Source organism: Megascapheus bottae, chromosome 9 (assembly GCF_031878675.1).
Source record: "Megascapheus bottae isolate mThoBot1 chromosome 9, mThoBot2.hap1, whole genome shotgun sequence".
Lineage (NCBI taxonomy): Eukaryota > Metazoa > Chordata > Mammalia > Rodentia > Geomyidae > Megascapheus > Megascapheus bottae.
The window spans coordinates 15,751,928-15,771,013 of NC_143517.1; the positions used below are offsets into that span (position 1 = coordinate 15,751,928).

The 19,086-nt window shown below is 39.2% G+C and overlaps 1 protein-coding gene across 3 annotated transcripts in view; it reads right to left on the minus strand.

Moving 5' to 3' along the window:
- Window positions 1-19,086, minus strand: part of Pde7a (phosphodiesterase 7A) — an 80,786-nt gene that overhangs the window by 7,430 nt on the left and 54,270 nt on the right. For all 3 annotated transcript variants that reach the window (XR_016536653.1, XM_090338882.1, XM_090338883.1), the window contains exons 4-10: window positions 13,510-13,661; window positions 9,759-9,822; window positions 6,216-6,311; window positions 5,218-5,318; window positions 2,118-2,249; window positions 1,851-1,942; window positions 921-1,065 (exon numbers count right to left, since the gene is read on the minus strand). Coding sequence is in view for 2 of the 3 variants with exons in the window: in XM_090338882.1 (XP_090195008.1) it covers window positions 921-1,065; window positions 1,851-1,942; window positions 2,118-2,249; window positions 5,218-5,318; window positions 6,216-6,311; window positions 9,759-9,822; window positions 13,510-13,661 (782 nt within the window). In the remaining variant the exon portion in view is untranslated. The remainder of the gene's footprint in view (window positions 1-920; window positions 1,066-1,850; window positions 1,943-2,117; window positions 2,250-5,217; window positions 5,319-6,215; window positions 6,312-9,758; window positions 9,823-13,509; window positions 13,662-19,086) is intronic.

Consider the following 19,086-nt stretch of genomic DNA (forward strand, 5'->3'; position numbering starts at 1 on the left):
TCTTCCTCCCCCCTCTCCCTCTCCTCCCCCTCCCTAGTCTTCCCCTCCTCCTCCTCCTCCTCTTCCTCTCCTCCTCCTCCTCCTTCTTCTTCTTCCATTTTTGGCTATACTGAAGATTGAAGTCAGGGCTTCCACTTGAACCATGACCTACCACCTTTTGTTTGAGGCTGTTTTTCAGATAGGATCTTGGTTTTTGTTAATGGGCTAGTCTTGGACTGAAAGCCTTTGATCTGTGGCCTGCCACTCACCTGGGATCACAATATGTCCCACTGTGTCAGCTTGTTGACTGAGATGGGGAAAGGGAAAATCTTGATACCTTTTTGCCTTGGCTGGTCTCAAATCATGATCCTCTCAATCTCAGCCTGCTTCCTGAGTAACTGCAGTTACAGTTAACACCTGGCCCTAGAAAACTGCTAACTCACATTACCCATGCTTGATAATCCCAAATAACCAACCACAATAACTAGATTAACCACAAAATATAAATAAAATAGAAATAACCCTTCTTTTTTCTACTTTCCATTAGAATAAAAATCCCTACTTTTAAAGAAGTTTTCTTTTTATCAGAAATTCTGAGTGTGATAGTGTGTCAAGATTTAACTCAATTGATATAGATCTTGTCTAGTGAACCCCAAACTTAAAACTCAATCTCCAGCACTACACAAAACAAACAAATAAAACTTAGTTCAATTAGAGTTAGAAAAGAAATACTGAGTATGAAAAATGCCAAATAAATAGTGTCTTCCTAAGTGGCCAACTTGCCAATGTGTTCTTTCTGGAAAATGAGGACATTAATCTGAGGAATTTCCCAGCTTTTGCTCCAGATTTAACTACCCTGAAAAACGTTAAGAGTATTCAATTCTATCTTCCTAGATACAAGACTTACCATAAAAATAGAACCCTCTTAAGTTCCATCTTACCTGTAAAACCAAATGTCTATGTCGGCCATCTTCTAGGCGTAGATCTCCTCTATCCAAATGGGCCCTGAACAGTGACAGGTACTCATTCTGCCGACTAATGTCTGTGGCAAGTATCAAAGCACCGATCTGAGTCTCCATTTGTTGCCTGAAAGTGGAGAAATACAAAGAGGAATAAAACTTCATGGTTTGGTCTACTTCCCACAATGACTGGAGGACTATGCTTTGAAAGATCGAAAGGCTTCTCTTCACTTTCTCACGGATTTTTGCTTGAGATAGATTGTAATGAATATACTGATTACAGAGAGTGCTTACTTTTTTTTTTGGGGGGGGAGAGCAGTTCTGGGCACTGTCCTTGAGTTTTTATGCTCAAGGCCAGTGCTCTACCACTCTGCACCATAGCACCATTTCCAGCTTTTTGGTAGTTAACTAGAGGTAAGAGCCTTATGGACTTTCCTGCCTGGGTTGGCTTTGAACTTCGATCCTCAGATCTCCAGCTCCTGAGTAGTTGGGATTATAGATGTGAGCTTACTTTTTACATAATTTATCTTAATACCTAGATCTTATCAAGACTTTATTCGGCTGAGTATAAAGTAGAAATACAGGTCTAAAAAGTAGAATTTAATAGAAACTTTAAATAAGATTAACTTATCTACTCAGTTGAACAAAAAATAATAAAATGAAAACTGTGGAACACAGTTTATGTGTGACAAGTATTCCAACACTAAGCCAAATCCCCAGTTCATTAAAAACATTTAAAAAAAAATTTTGGTGGTGCTAGTACTAGGATTTGAACTCAAGACCTTAGCTTTGCTAGGCAGGAACTCCCTCTTGAGCCATTCCTATAGCCAATGGAATACAGTTTAAAGTAACATAGTTAATTACTTTGCAAACTTAATTTCTAAGCTAATATAGTTGTCTAAGGCAACTTACCTCCTTTCTAATGGCAAATGGGAGAATAAACCAGATTCTCTCAGCAAGCCCACTGCAGACCTCCAGTGGTGATTCTCCAGGACTGAGGTATTCTACAAAAAATATGTTTCTCAGTTACTTAACAGCAGGTCTCTTTCCAGACATATACAATTATTTGTCAGTTATATGAACCTATTGAAATTCTAACAGTCAATGAGAATAGTATTCTCATATTTCCTTGAAATGTGAAATATTTACTTATACTGGATTTGGTGAAAGTGCACTAACCTTGTATAAAGTTGCCAAGTAATGGTTAGTTTTAATAAGGAAAGGTTGATTGACACCTGGATGATCCAGATCATGAGTGGCAGCTGCAATCAAGCTCAGCAAGATATCCCAAGGTGTTACAGAATTGGCAAGCTAAAGTGGGACACGAGAATAATAAGTCACAAGCATATTGGAAATCAACTCCACACAACTACAACAGTTTTGAATTCACAGCTAGCGGTAGTTTGGGGAGTATTTTCCCTCTTCTTGGCAAATGTTCTGGTGGACTGTTCATGAATGCCACCCAGTGCCTGCAAGAAGCCCTTGGTAAGTTTCACTCAGGACACTGGGTGGGCCATGATGTCACAATGTCCTGGTCCCCAAAGCTGTCACAGAGCTCATCCTGACACTGCTTCCTTTTTAACAGACTTAACGAAATGGCCACTAACAGAAATGATTGTTTCTGAGAAATAAAAGGATAAACACAGGGTTCTGTACATCTATTATTATAGTTATTATCAAACAGAAGGCCCATAATATTGGAAATGTTATTTGTCAACAAATTGGTCATTCAATGCCAATGGTATGTTCTAAAATGCAAGGCCATGTTGTAGCCCTAATGATTAAGGAGGCTATGTATTGGCACAGACTTATGCCAACAATGCAATAAAATCCTCGCCAATAGATGCGTACATTCACAGCAATGTTCAAAACATGGTCATGTCAGAAAGACTCTTGTTAACTAGTCATTACAATCAGTCTCAATAGTTATTTCTGAGAGTATTTCATACAAAAAACAACAACAATATAAACTTGTTATTAGCTGACTAAAACTTTCCAGATTAAAAAAAGGCTCTTGGAGGGCCAGGAGTTTGGCCTAGTGGTTAAAGTGCTTGCCTAGCATGCATGAAGACCTGGGTTTGATTCCTTGGTACCACATACATAGAAAAAAGCCGGAAGTGGTGCTGAGGCTCAAGTGGTAGAGCTCTAGCCTTGAGAAAGTCCAAGGACGGTGCTCAGGCCCTGAGCTCAAGCCCAGGACTGGCAAAAAAAAAAAAAAAAAAGGCTCTTGGAATCTTTGCATCATGTTCTCTTAAAATCATCTCTTTTCTGAAAACTTCTACACATCTTACAAGGCCCCTTTTCACTGATGCACCTTCCTGTTATCTCTTCCAGACCTGTCTCCAGCAAAGGACTGATTTCTGTTCTGATAGCACTTGACATATCCTGCCGTAACACTCTCTAAGCATGCTTTTATTGAGTTTATAATTAGGATGATGCTCCCTGAACTTACATGATCCTGTGAACTAACAGTGAGAACTGTGAGCATATACCACTAGCATAAGGATTTTAAACTAATGTATAGATTGTATTTTATTAAGCAAAGACAAAAGCTAGAAATTAAAATAGGAGATAAACGTGAAATTTAAATTCAGATTCAATTATTTCCTCCATATGCAAGAATGGACAATCTTTTTCGATCACCTGTGTTATGTTTATCTCAGCTAAAAAAAATTGCCCAGGGCCGGGAGTTTGGCCTAGTGGTAGAGTGCCTGGCCAGCATACACAAAGACCTGGGTTCAATTCCTTGGTACCACAGAGATAAAAAAGCCGGAAGTGATGCTGTGGCTCAAGTGGCAGAGTGCTAGCCTTGAGGAAAAACCCCGAGGACAGTGCTCAGGCCCTGAGTTCAAGGCCCATAACTTGTCAAAAAAAAAACCTTGTCTGAGTTAGGTGCTTATCTCTTATCTCCACTTGGGGAGGGGAAGGGGAAACACAGAAACAATGGGACAGAGGATGAACCAATTCAGGGGTGGGATTCACTAGACACCATGATGGAAAAGAATCCTACAACCTGGGGTGGGGTGGAGATGGGAGGGGAAAATCTGGGAGAGAGGAGGGAGTGGGTGACACTGTTCAAAAGGAAATGTCTTTGTTACCTGACTTACGTAACTATAACCCATCTGTACATAATCTTTACAGTAAAAATTTTTTAAAACATAAAAAACTGACACAAAAAATAATTCATGATGTAATCATGAATCAAGTGTTTTCACAAATCCCATGATCTCTTAGAAGATCAGATGAGGACTGAAGATTACATAGCTCAGGGGGACAGTGCCTGCTAACCATATGCAAAGCCCAGGGATCCTCAGTACTATAATTAATCAAACAAGCAATGGAGCAATCAATCAATCAGATGACTGGCTTTGTTCTTTAGTTATCATCAACTGCTTCTCTCCTGCCATCTAGTCAGATGAAGACCGAGAGAGAATGCCGTTATGATGTGGTGCTAAGGGTAGGCAGAGGCAATCTGAAAACCTTTAGGAACAGATGTCCATGGAAAGAGATGGCTTTCATAACACCTAGAACTGATAATTCTCACCACTTCTTGAGTCTCTTTCCTAATTCTCTAGTAAACATCTCCATTTGGACAATACACAAACATATTCAACTCCACATGCACAAAATGAAAGTCACCCTACCTCAAAGTTCACACCTTATAGTCCTCTTTATTTGAAATACTACTTTCTACTCAAATGCCTCAGTCTTCATTTGACTTTTCTAATTCACTCCTGAAGCTGCATTCAAACATGACCTCTGTTCATTCTTAATTCCCCAGGCATGCATGCTGCAAACAGTCCACTTTTCTCCCCCTCCAAGACTATTACACTTTCTTCCATGGAGCACCAAAACAGTTCTTGCCAGGTATTTGTGCTTCTAATCTTGGATTTATTTTCAAACTATGGGCAGGATAAATTTCTTAGAGCTCTAGATCCCTTGTATAGCTTCCTATCCATTCATATTGTACCCTAGCTCTGCTGGCCTCGCCTTTGGTACACTCACAGTACTCAGGGTACACGCCAAACATCTTCAAAGTGCTCCCAGTTCTGAGGGACGTAGGCCTTGCCTGGGCTTCTCTAGACTCTTTCCCATCACCCCAATCTTCTATTTGTTACATTTACAAGGACAGCTATATTTGGAAATTCAATGAAGCCAGATAATCCTCATAAAAAAAGTTTATGATCTGGAGTCAAGTCACCAACTTAAGAAAAGTTTTCTAAAGTAAGTCCAAAGAAATTTTCTGATGATTTTCACCTATAGTAAACTCAGTTCTTACCTTCGGTTCCCTTAAGTAACAGTGCATGGCCTGAGTAACGTCTGCAGCATGGACTGCATTGTGGTAAGGATTCTGACTGTGATAATCTTCTTGAATCATAACTGCATCAGAGGAAAAAAAAATCCCAATTTTATTATAATGTGTGACATATACCAATACAAATCTGTTAATTATTTTTTTACTGTATTTTATTGTCAGGGTAATGTATAGAGGGGTTATGGTTACATTCATCAGGTAGTGGGTACATTACTTCTTGAACACTGATACCCCTTCTCATGTTTTTCTTCCACTTTCCCTCCCCTACTTGCTCCCAATCATCAAATAAACAAATAAATGCATATGCAATATACCAGGTTCCAAAGTAAGATACAGTAACAACATGAGATAAACCATAAGGAAAAAAAAAAGAAGAAATAACTTCACATAGTACATTAAGAACAACAATCACAAAGATAAATCACCTCAAACCTGCTAATTATGAGTTTGTCCCTTATACTTTCTTTTTTTTTTTTTTTTCTGGTCATGAGGTTTGAAATCTGAACCTGTGCACTGTCCCGTAGCTCTTCAGCTCCATGCTAGTACTCTACCACTTGAGACACAGAACCACTTCCGATTTTCTAGCTGTTAATTAGAGATAAGAGTCTCACAGACTTCATACTCGGGGTGGCTTTGAGCTGAGATCCTCAGATCTCAGCCTCTTGAGTAGCTAGGATCATAGGTGTGAGCCACTGGCACCCGGCTGCCCCTCATACTTTCCATACAGCTATCAGCTGATTCAGAAAGATGACAATCACCTGTCAATATGCATGTACAATCAACAGGGAACATTCAGAGAAATGTACCATCAGATGTCTTGTCATCCAGGAAAACTATGTGGTGCTTATGAAACTACCGCCATATGAAGAATTGTTGTTATATGTGTTTAAAGCTATGAATCTTGTTATAAAACAAGATCGTGTATAAGTCTTGTGTCTATGGCACAGGTTAGAATCACTTACCTAAAAATCGACGAAGTTTCATCATGTCTAAATGGAAGTATTCAATTAGTCCATGAAGACTAAATAAATGAAAGGTTAAGTTTACTAGACTATTTCCTAAAAAGGAAGAAGAGATATCATTAGTAAGAAATACCAAGTATCTGATCATACTGCACTTCCTTACATGGGTTTTGAATATAAAACATCAAAAACATATCCCTTTTTTTATATCTGGTCTACCTAAAATTTTCATCTTCTTATTAAGAACTTTAAGTATAAAAACATTTTTGTTCTACTCAAGGGAAAAACTAATTTGCATGGTTTCAGTTTTCTATGAACAAAAGACTCTTGAAAGAGTATTTTTCTATTTTTTCAAGTAGGTACCCAAATAATTACAATAAATAGTAGAAACCTTTGGAAATGAACCCTCATTTAATAAGCTAATGAAAACATTCAACTTCTATATCTCCTCTACTTTCTGGCCTTCAGCAAAATGGGATGTTCCAGAGCAAACAACCTGGCTGAGAACTTACTAGGCAGGGGTTGTGTTTTTCCTGACCAGCACAAGGCTAGGAGGGACCACTGGCCTCTCAAGAGCCTCAGGACCACAACATCAAGCTCAGCCGTTTGCTTTTTCCAGACTTTTCAGAAAAACCTGAGAGCTGCTGGAGATGCAAGTATCACAAATCAAGGTAGAACTCTTATCACTATAAATTCATTTCCAGAAATCTTACCATGTTTTTCTACTTAAATGGGTCCTTTGCTTTTAAAAATACCTATTTTTAAGACTTAAACTCTTCACACATTTCACATCGATGCCTCATTCTCCACAGTCTCATGGTTAAACAAGGCCAAGCCAGGTGCTAGAAACTCATGCCTGTAACCCTAACTGCTTAGGAGCTAAGATCTGAGGATCGTGGTTTGAAGATAGCCTGGGCAGGAAAGTCTGTGAGACTCTTATCTCCACTAAACTACCCAAAAGAAATGAACAAACAAAACTGGAAGAGGAGCTGTGGCTTAAGTGGTAGAGCACAAGTCTTAGGTAAAAGAATGTTAAGGGACAACACCCAAGCTCTGAGTTCAAACCCTAGGAGCACTGCGCGCGCACGCACGCACGCGCATACACACACACACACACACACACACACACACACACACACACACACACACACACACACACACACACACACAAGCTGGAAGTATGCCTACCACTAGAGTACCAGCCCAAGTAATGCAATGCTCTGAATTCAAATCCCAGTGCTGCCCCCCCCCAAAAAACCCGGAAACAAAACATCACTACTACCACCACTGCCAACAAAAAAACCCACAAGACTTCAAGTTTCCCCTTCTTTAGGAGTAAATTATAGAAAAGCTACTTTATAAAGATGAGTACTTGCATCACAATCTTGGCTAGCAACTAATGCCCTCATGAATGATGTGGCTTTCTGGAACAATCATCTCATTCACATCCCTGTAAATGGAACATCAAATGTATCTACTAATTTCCCCTTGGGAGCAGATAAGCTGACACCATTTGTCTTAACATAAGTCATTGAGTCTTGCTTCCTCCTCCTTCCCCATCTTCTCCCTTGGATCCTCTGGGAAAATAGCAAAGTAGGGAATACAAGAAAGCAATGGCCCCACAGGAAAGAATGGAAAACCATATACTTGGATACCATGAATACAAGCCATCCAGAATTAATTTTAGGCTAATCAGTTTTTTAAAGAGATCCATTGCAAGATCATTTGGTAAGTTGAAGGAATTTCTTCCTGCCCACATGATGTTAATACTATCTCTTCAAGAGAATGCCTGTAATATCCAAATAGCTATAGGTAACCCACTTCCTATGAAATTAAAGGTGGGTAGTTAAATATGGGTAGATTTCACTAACTCTTAATGATCTGGAAACTATTGAGGCATTCTCTACACATACCCAAATCAAATGAATACTCAAAGAGAGTGCAGTTTGTAATCAGACTGATGGGAATCCTTCTGCCCATCCTCCATACTGTCAGTTCTCTTTTCCTCATCCTGAGCCCTGGGTTAGCAGGTTGTGTATCTTCCAAAAACTAAAATTTAGCAAACAATCAACTGTTTCAATGAATGACAAAGGTCCCAACCCAGTAATGCCTATGATTTGTTTAGCATTTCTATAAGGCTACACTTGGAAGGTAGGAAAGGTGGCACTGAAATAATAAATGAAGTGCCATTCGTGTTGAGTTAGTATAGAGAATTTCCCAGTTCAAGAAGGAGGTGGACCTTCTGACATTCTACTACTTTCAAAAAGGAGAAGGGCCTGGGAAGCTGACTGTATTTCCTGGGTAGACACCAAGACAGGGGCAGGGGAAGCAACAGGACGCTAATCACCAAAGAGCGAGGAGAGGCAGGAGAGGAGAGGCACTGTGGGGAAGAACAAATAGGCAGGGGAGCTGGACAGGCAAACCTCACTGTCCTTGTCATGTTGCAGAGGATCAGTCCCATCTGTTTCTGCCCACCGTGCATACATAATATGCAGAAGATGTATACAGAAGTATCTTCACAGCTGAGAGAAAGTAATGTAGTGACACTAAAACTTGCACACCAGTGCTAAATTAGATTAAGGAAGATGCATGTGTCCATTTTACATATTAGATTCCTTAGAAAAAGTGCTTCATTCCAAAGCAAAAAAAGAAGCACGTGACTTCAAAATGTAGCCATGCACCACACATTTCTTTTATTGTTCCAGACATGCAGAACTGATTGGCTCTCCGTGAAAACTTTGAGCTGCTTCATTTTATTAACAGGCTGTTTAGATGTATGAGGTAAAGGCTAGTTGAATTACGTAGTCCACCAAGAATTATGGCAAAACATTCATCCTAAAGAGATCACCAAAGCACATTAAGTTCTGTTTCTAAACAGACTAAAGGAACACAAGTCCCTCACTCCAAACAAAACTAAGACAAATTCAGGAGGAAGTGGGGCACGTCAGAATCATCCATGGATAGTTTTTTCAAACCATGCTTACTCTCTACAAATTCCAGCAGGCCCTCCTAAAGATGCTAAAGCATACCCTGGTCCACCACGAGGAGGCAGTGTGAGTGGGAGCTATGGCTGATCACAGTGCGCCATGCCTCTCAAGTACACCGAAAGACAAGCTTCAAGAAAGAATGCTTCCTCAAAGGTAGCTAGTGCGCCTTTCCTGTGGCGCTACCCACTCGGGAATACAGCATCAGAAAACATGAATGTAAATGCCACGGTGCAAAAGAAATAAAAAAAAGGGGAGAAATAAGAGCATTATGAGTTACTAAAAAGAGCAGCAGCCTCACTGCATTAGCTAAGTTATGATGAAGACCGTTTTTTATTATCTACAAGGGTAACCACACAACAAGAAAACAGGAGACTTTTTCTATTGGCTTCTAGAAAAGTCACCAAAACAGGAGAGGGTGAAAAATGATGTTCCCTGTACCAGTGGAGGGGGCCTATAAGCTAACTAAATGGAAGCTCCACCCCATCCGTGGCTGTACTATGCACGGGGTCGTCTCTAGAGGCTACATTAACTCGAGTGAGTCAAATTCTTCACTTACCATTTGTTAGTCTATCAAAGAGAAAGATATCAAAATTCCAACTTCCAACTTTTTCCAGCATACACTGAAATAAAAACCAAACATTCCTACTGTAATTTAATTTCAGTAACATTGCCTATCATATGTAGATAGTTCATATAGAACTTAAAGAAACTGGAAAGCAATTAAATTGCTTTAAGAAATACCATGTTATCATTCTCATTTTAATCATGACTTTTCCAACTCCAAAAAATGTCCAAAAAATAAACTCCATTTGAAAAACAAGATTATTTTGGTTTTCAATTAATGAATTTTACATCACCCAGGTTAGTCTTTACCTCAATTATTTCTATACTATCATAAACTTATAAGAATACTAAAAGAATTCAGAATCACGGAATTATGGCTCATATGTTGCATGGCGTAGAATACCAATTTTTTAAATCTAGTAAAAATGAATTATAATAGTTACTGGGTACTTATTAAATACAAATACTGGTTAAAAAAAAAAAAAAACCAAACACTTCACACTTGCTGGGTGTGGTGGCTCACGCCTGTAATCCTAACTATTCAGGAGGCTGAGGTAAAGGATCAAGGTTCAAAGTCAGCCAGGGCACAAAAGGACCTGAGACTCTTATTAACCTCCAGAAAATGGGAAGTGGGATTTGGCCCAAGGGTAAGGAGGTAGCCTTGAGCTGAAGAGCTCAGGGCCAAGTTCAAGCCCCATGACCCACAAAAACAAAAAGCACTTCACACCAATACCACCAAGCAGATTGTGTGTGCCAGTCATGGGGCCTAGGCATTGCCCCTGAGCTATTTTGCTTACGGCTAGTGTTATATCACTGAACCACTGCTTCACTTCTGGCCTTCTGTTCATTAACTGGACTTAGGAGCAGTCTCACAGACTTTCCTGAACAATCTGGCTGCAAACCTTGATCCTCAGATCTCAGATTCCTGAGTAGTTAGGTGTGAACCACAGGTATCTGAATTTGTTTTATGGCTCTTTGTCTTTAATACTCATTTTACAGTCAAGGAAACAGGTAAAAAGTGACTAATTTGCTCAGCTAGAAAGTGAGACAGCTGGCATTTGAAAGCAGGAGTATGTATGATTCCAGAACTTAGTCATCTGACTCAATATCCGACTTCATTACTCAGTCAAAAGAAAACTTCTACTTAATAGGATATTTAAATGTGCTTGCTGGGCACTGGTGGCTCACATAGGAAATTCCTACCTGTGCAGGAGGCCCAGATCTGGTGATCCTGGTGAAAAGCCAGCCCAGGCAGACAAACCTAACAGACTCTCTAATTAATCAACAAAAAGCCAGAAGCAGAGTTGTGGATCAAGTAGTAAGCAAAAAAGATAAGCAAACGCACAAGGCCCCAAGATTAAGCTCTAGTAGACTCCCCCCAATATATCCTTATAAAATTATTAATAGAATTTGCTATATTAACTTTTGGGATGATTTGTACTTTAACCAAGAAAATAAATTCCACAACAATCCTAAAAACATTTTTTTTTATTCTATACCTGAACACTTCATGGTCATATTCAAGAAAACACTTTCATTTTTTATGTAAACATTCACGTGGTATAAAGACTTAAGATGACATGAGGAACACTAAGACACTGCTAGTAATAGCAATAGCTCAAACATCAATATTCTCACTTAAAAACAATAACACAACAACAACAAAAAAAAACACTTGAGCCAGGTGCTGGTGGCTCTCACCTGTAATCCTAGTTGTCCAGGAGATATGAGGCTCAAGAGGGCAAGAAAGCTCATGAGACTCTTTTTGTTGTTGGTGGTGGTCATGGGGCTTGAACTCTGGGTCTGGGCGTTGTCCCTGAGTTCATCAGCTCAAGGCTACCGCCCTATCCCTTGAGCAACATCCCCACTTCTCGTTTTCTAGTGATTAATTGGAGCTAAGAGTCTCACAGCCTTTAGTGCCCTGGCTGGCTTTCAACTCCCGAGTAGCTAGGATTACAGGCATGAGCCACCGCACCCAACTCATGAGACTCTTATTAGCAATTAATTAACTACCAACAAAAACAGGAAATGGAGGTGTGGCTCAAGTGGTAAAATGCTAGCCTTTGGCCAAAAAAAAGTTAAAGGTTATCACTCAAACTCTGGGTTAGCCCCAATATTAGCACAAAGAAAAAGAAAAAAAAATAGAGCTTGTAAACGTACAATTTTTTTCCCCGATTTCTTTCTTCCTTTTTTTTTTTTTTTTTTTTGCCAGTCCTGGGCTTGGGCTCAGGGCCTGAGCACTGTCCTTGGACTTTCTCAAGACTAGAGCTCTACCACTTGAGCCTCAGCACCACTTCCGGCTTTTTTCTATGTATGTGGTACCAAGGAATTGAACCCAGGTATTCATGCATGCTAGGCAAGCACTCTACCACTAGGCCAAACTCCCGGCCCCATCCCCTTATTTCTTTCATCAAATAAGGAGGCACATTTTTTTTCTCTTAGATACGATTGTTGAGAAGCTACTACAGCTTAATTTATATAAATTTATAAGATTGGGTAATTAGGTAAAAAATACTTTAAAGTAAGCGAGGTGCTGGTGGCTCATGCCTGTAATCCTAGCTACTCAGGAGGCTAAGATCTGAGGTTTACAGTTTGAAGCCAGCTGGGCAGGAAGGTCTGTGATATTATCTCTAATTAGCCACTTGAAACTTGCAAATAGAGCTGGGATTTAAAGTGGTAGAACATTATTGGAACAAAAAGCTCAGGGAAAGCACCCAGGCCCTGAGTTCAAGCCCCGCAACTGACAAAAGAAAGAAAGAAACAAACAAAAAACCCTTTAAAACAGACTGCAAATTTCAGGAGTTTGGCCTAATGATAAAGAGCTTGCTTAACATGCACGAAGACCCAGGTTTCACCGCTACCACATGCATAGGAAAATAAGCCAGAAGTGGTGCTGTGGCTCAAGTGGTAGAGCTCTAGCCTTGACAAATTCCAAGCACAGCACTCAGGCCCTGAGTTCAAGCCCCAGGACTGACAAAAAAAAAAAAAAAAAAAAAAAAAAAGACTGCAAATTTCAGATTAAATTAAAATCGTATTTGGGCAACAAGTGCATTTATCTTCACCCTGAAGACATTTCCTTTAAACAATATATTAGAGATAAAGTAAATAATGTCTACAATATATTCAGATACTTGTGAATCTTCAAAACTTCTCTTTGGTGTAAGACTGCAAAATGCAGTTGAGAACAATGAAACTGACCTTCTCCATGCCAGGTCTACCTCTAACCAGTTAAAACATGTCCTTTGCTCTCTGGGCTTTATCTTTCTTATCTATACAGTAGATATTAAATCAGGACATCACTAGTATTCTTGTCAGCATTAAGGTTCTGTGTAATCTTACAGTTTAAAGTTCTATTTATCTACTTTTTACATGCTGTCATAATAAATGTAACTTTCACTAGTTACTTCAGAAGTTTTCTTCTGTTTTGTGATACCTAATTCAAAAATAAATAGCTGTGTACAAAAACATCTGAACAATTAGCTCGACTGCTTGTCACAATCCAAAAAGGGATCTATTAATCTATACTATATGAAGGAAAATTAGCCTTCAGTAAACTTATCAAACAATGTTTTCTTTCAAAAAATATTATAATTATTTTTATTTTTAAAATTTATTGTAAAGGTGATGAACAGGGGGCTTACTTTTACAAAAGTAAGGTAATGAGTCAATTTCTTTTTAAACACTGTCACCCCCTCCCTTATTTTCTCCTTCTAACAATGTTTTCTTGAAAAATCTATACCCACCTTGGCTTGTCCATTATAATCATCATCTAGAATGTTCAGAGAACTGGAAACAGTGGTGCCACGGAAAAAGCGTGAGGATCTGAGATAGCGTTGGAAACTTAGTAATCTTCTGATATTCCTTGCAGAGACAGACACTTCAAATTCAGATTGAGCTGAAAGAAATTCAGGAATAAAAGTTGAGAAAAGCAAGTAAAACGTGTGCAGGTGCTACTTTGTAACATCCTTCCTAATTATGTACAAGTTTTTTTGTCGGAGACATTCTCCCCTTCCCTGAATTCTTGGTGCCTGCACGTCTGCTTGCATTGATATGCAAACATCCTACCACCTGGCTTCTACCCGGAGCAGAAGCAAACATCCCATTACCACACCCCCTGCCCCAAGCGGTTCCCACACCCCAACCCCCTCCTGCCTCTCCTGAAGAGGCATATAAACCCCTGTGTGAAAAATAAAATTCGCAGCTTGATCAGAACGCTTGTCTTGCTGCCTTCTTCGTGTCTCCTGTCCCTTTCATTCCTCCCCCTAGGTTCTTGGCCCTAGTTGACGTCCCGCCGGACGGGACATTTTTATTCTTTAATTACTGTACACATTTCTAGGACAGCAGAGATATTTGATTTCTAATTTTATTTGAACAGCTAAGAACAGCTAGGATTACAGGTGTGATCATCCACTAGTACCTAGCTGTTTTAAGGTTTATAATCTATAAACCTATTCTTTTAGGCTTTACTTGTGAGAAACTGACTATTAATCTTATTATCTGTATGCCAGGAGTTCCTTCTCCATTTCCCTCACCTCCTCTTCCTCCCCCCCCCTCTCTTCATCCCTCCCTCCCTTCCTCCCTCCTTGAGCAAGGAAGTGCCCAAGAAGAATGCCGAGGCCCTGAGTTCAAGCCCCAGGATTGGCAAAAAATAAATTAAATTAAGAAACCCTTAACTAAAAGACAACTTTTCATGCTGATAAAAATACTTCTTTGTGACATAATTTTTGCTGGCTATAGGCTAAAGTGTGAAATTGACATAATTCAACCTTTGCTACTTCTTTCATTTCTACTTTCCTTTGCTTATTTTTTCACAATTGTGCAATAAACCTCCTTTCAACTAAATCCTTTATGCGGACTGATTGATTTCATTCCCTTAGAACAAATACTCAAAAGAAGCACATTTCAATACTGGCTTAAACATGTGTCAATCAAGTGATAGAGCTTGTCTAACAAGTACATGAGACCCATGTTCAATTCCTCCCACCACCATAGTAAATGAATAAATAACACAAGCCAAAATGGGGAGAATGTTTTCTTTTTTCTTTTCTTTTTTTTTTTTTTTTTTTTTTGCCAGTCCTGGGTTTGAGCTCAGGGCCTGAGCACTGTCCTTGGACTTTCTCAAGGCTAGAGCTCTACCACTTGAGCCTCAGCACCACTTCCAGCTTTTTTCTATGCATGTGGTACCGAGGAATTGAACCTGGGTCTTTGTGCATGCTAGGCAAGCACTCTACCACTAGGCCAAACTCCCGGCCCCTGGCTTTTTTCTATGTATGTGGTACCAAGGAATCGAACCCAGGTCTTCGTGCATGCTAGGCAGGCACTTTAACCATTAGGCCAAACTCCCGGCCCCGGGAGAATGTTTTCTAAAAAAAAAAATTAGAACTGTTTCCATAACTGTCCTAGATGACTTCCAACATGTGATCTAACAAAGGGATTGGGAACTATAAATCAAGAATAAAATACCATGAGATCATTTTTTAAGATCACTGGAAATATTTCTTCATGTGTACCCCCTGGTTCCTCCCTCTCCCCTTTACCACATACATAAATGATTTCCCTACAGTGATCAGAGGTAGAATCCTTATATCAAAACCCCTATAGGCATTTCTTTTGAGGCGACAAGGAGGGGAACAGATGGGAAGGTTGCACCCAGCTTTATTGTCAACTTGACTAGAGAGAGTAAAACAAGCTGTCAGAGGCTATGGTGGGAAAGAATACTAGTTGAAGCAGTATCATTTAGGAAGGAAGTGACTGTGAGAATTCAGTACCCTTTCACATTTGGATAATTACTGAGAAGTTTACCCTCTGGCTGAATTACACAAAAATGTGACCCTGTTACCAATATTCCCATGAGCTCATTCTGTAACATGAGGCAAGTCATTATTTATTTCACAGCATAATACACAATAGATTAAACTTGTCTTTAGTAGAGCTGAGCTTCCATCAAGCTAGGATCATTTATTTTTAAGTTTCAGGCTTGCTCTAGTTTACATGGTTACCTACATTCCGAGCCAGCTTAGAAAGCCAAAGGGCTCAGCGAATTCATCAAGTTACTATTAAGGAGCATTTGGCTTTGCTGGTTCTCTTCTAAAATATCACATTACCTCACTATGTGGCCATGAGCAAGCTGATCAGCCGCCACTAAAACGCAATGAGCATTATTACTTAGTGAACTTGGCATTATGCCTAGTTATCCATTCTTAGCTTTGCTAAGACCAAAGTAAATAAATAAATAAAATGCAGGCTAACAGATGAATTTTAAAGGTATTTTTCTCTTTTTCACCTATTAGAACAAGTTCCATGTGGAGAAAGAAAAGTCTAGAGAATCAATCTGTCTTGCGAAGTTCTACCCCCTTAACTCTCCCACAGACTTGAAAAGAATCATCCAAACTGAATGCTAAACATGTCACAGACACACAGATCTCACACAAGAGATCCTTCACAGAAAAAACTTGAAACTTGACCATCATTTGCATCAATGGTCCACAAGAGGGAGCCCTGTAGCCACTAAAGCTACAAAAATCAGCTATACATGGCCATGGACTAATATTGGGAACTTGTTGCTTCTCCATTTTTCAAAAAAAAAAAAAAAAAAAAGCCAGTGTTGTAGGGTTTTAACTCTAGTCGAAGGCAAGGTCATACTGAATAGCAAAAGAATGAAGCTGGGTGCTGGTGGCACAAGCCTGCAATCCTAGCTACTCAGGAGGCTGAAATCTGGAAGACTACAGCTTGAAAGTCTGTGAAACTCTGAAAACCTGGAAGTGTTGCTGTGACTCAAAGACGGAAGTGCTAGTCTTGAACTGAAGAGCTCACAGGCAGCACCTGGGCTGAGTTCAAGACCCATGACCCACAACAAACAAATAATAATAAAACAGGACACTTTCTATATTTTAAGTTTTTGTTTCAAAAAGATTAGGGACATATAAAAAGAAGGCCACTATTAATAAGTAATTATATTTATTCCACATCCATGGGATGCTTTCTTACAAGAACCTTTATACTTTAGCATGCACAAACACGTGTAGAAATGATGAGCAATGGTCTTCAGTGCTGCTAATATAGAGGTGAGGACAGCAGAGTAGATGAGGATAGGCTTAGGACATAGACATGGGTCAGTTTCAATTCCAGCTTTGCTAGTAGTTTGTTGACATTAAACAAGTTTTTTTTTTTCATTTATTTTTTTCAAGTGTAAAGTAGGCTCCAAGGATGGCTATAAAGATTAAATGAGGCAATGCATGAAATATATCTTTGCATGTTTTTGGCAAGGAAGCAAGCACTCTATTATTATTATAAATATCTTTTTGTTGCTGTTATTTTTCTTTTTATGCCAGTCCAGGGGCTTAAACTCAGGCCTGTGAACTGCCCCTAAGTTTTTTGGCTCAAGCCTAGCACTCTACCTCGTGATCCACAGCTCTATTTATGGCATTTTTTAGGGAGGTATGGGGGGATTAATTGGGTAAGAATCACATGGACTTTCCTGCCTGGGCTGGCTTTGAACCATGGTCCTCAGGGCTTAGCCTCCAGTGTGGCTAGGATGACAGACATTAGCTTCTGGCATCCAGCTGAATTTCAAGTATTTTAAACTCATAACCCATACTATTTGTTTTAATAAAACCAAATTTTTCATATCCATATAACATCATCCTGAAAACCAGAGCTTACCTAAATACTACAGAACACTGCATATACTTTAAACGTTTTCAAAACATGCAGAATCATTACCTTAGAATGAAAATGTAATATATAAATAAAAATATTCAATCTAAAATTAGATCAAAATTAATATGAGAATAAAATGAACAACCAATATGTTTCCTGAACCTAGTCTTTCCTGAAGCTAACTCAAACCTTAGCTCACATGATTCAATGTCACTGATGATAAAACAAAAGATAAAAAACGTTTTTAAAAAGATTACTGTTACTGTTACAGATTAGATATTTCCATTCTTCAGAGTTGGCACCTACAGTATCTGGACCCCTTCTGTGCTTATACTCCACCTTGGAACTTAGCCCCTTCTTCATAAAATCCTAATTTCCTTATTTGTGAACTAAGAAAACAGAAAAGCCTTGATACAACACTTCCTTCAAAACATATCATACAAAATTAAGCCTTAAGTTGAATTTCCAATTTCCACAATTCTCTTGAATATGAAGTTGAATTAAACCACCATTAAATTATATTATGGCCCAATCTGTATCTATTCCTTATTTTCTTTTTTGTTTTTTTTTGCCAGTCCTGGGCTTGAGCTCAGGGCCTGAGCACTGTCCTTGGATTTTCTCAAGGTTAGAGCTCTACCACTTGAGCCTCAGCACCACTTCTGGCTTTTTTCTATGTATGTGGTACCAAGGAATCCAACCCAGGTCTTCGTGCATGCTAGACAAGCACTTTAACCACTAGGCCAAACTCCTGGCCCCTCTATTCCTTATTTTATGCTGTTATGCTAATTGATGTTGTTATGGACCCCATCTTTCTGTCTTTCCAAATACACGATAAGCAACAAAAAAAATCAATGGTTCTCAAATGTAGGCATTTCAGAGGCACCTGCAAACTAGATATGGTCTAAAAAGTATGTGTACTTGACTCAACGCTATTTCTTTTCTTTTCTTTCTTTCTTTCTTTCCTTTTTTTTTTTTTTTTTTTTTTTTGGTGGATCATGGGGCTTGAACTCTGCCTGGGTGCTGACTCTGAGCTCTTCAGCTCAAGTCTACTGCCCTACCTGTGAGCCAAGTCCCACTTCCTGTTTTCCAGAGGTTAAGTGAAGATAAAAGTCTCTGGTCCTTTTGTGCCCGGACTGGCTTTGAACCTTGATCCTCAGATCTCAGCCTTCACAGTAGCTAGGATTACAGGCATGAGCCACCACACCTGGCTCATAATGCTACTTCTTAATGTAACTCAGTATTCACCTCTGTAATCCCCACATGGTAAAGGGCTGACACAGATGGGAGACAGAATGATGGCTCAGGAAAAAACAAAAACAAGAAAAAAAAGGATGTGAGATTTTTTTTATCCCCTCTGATATCTCCATGAACTTCATTAAGGGAATACTATCTTTGAAAGGATCAAATATAATTTCAAAACAAGCAAATGAATGGGAACAAACTTAATTTAATAAAAACTCCAGACAAAATATGACCTTAGTCTGTATTACCACAGCTACAAGAGCAGGCTAGCATGATACAGAGTCACGGAGAAACTCCATTATGAAAGATGGATGACACTTTAGCAGACCAAACAATGCTCATAAATAGGAAAGTAATGGGCAGGGAGGAGAGTAAGAAAAAGTTGTGAGATAATACTATAACAAAGGAAAGCCAAGGGC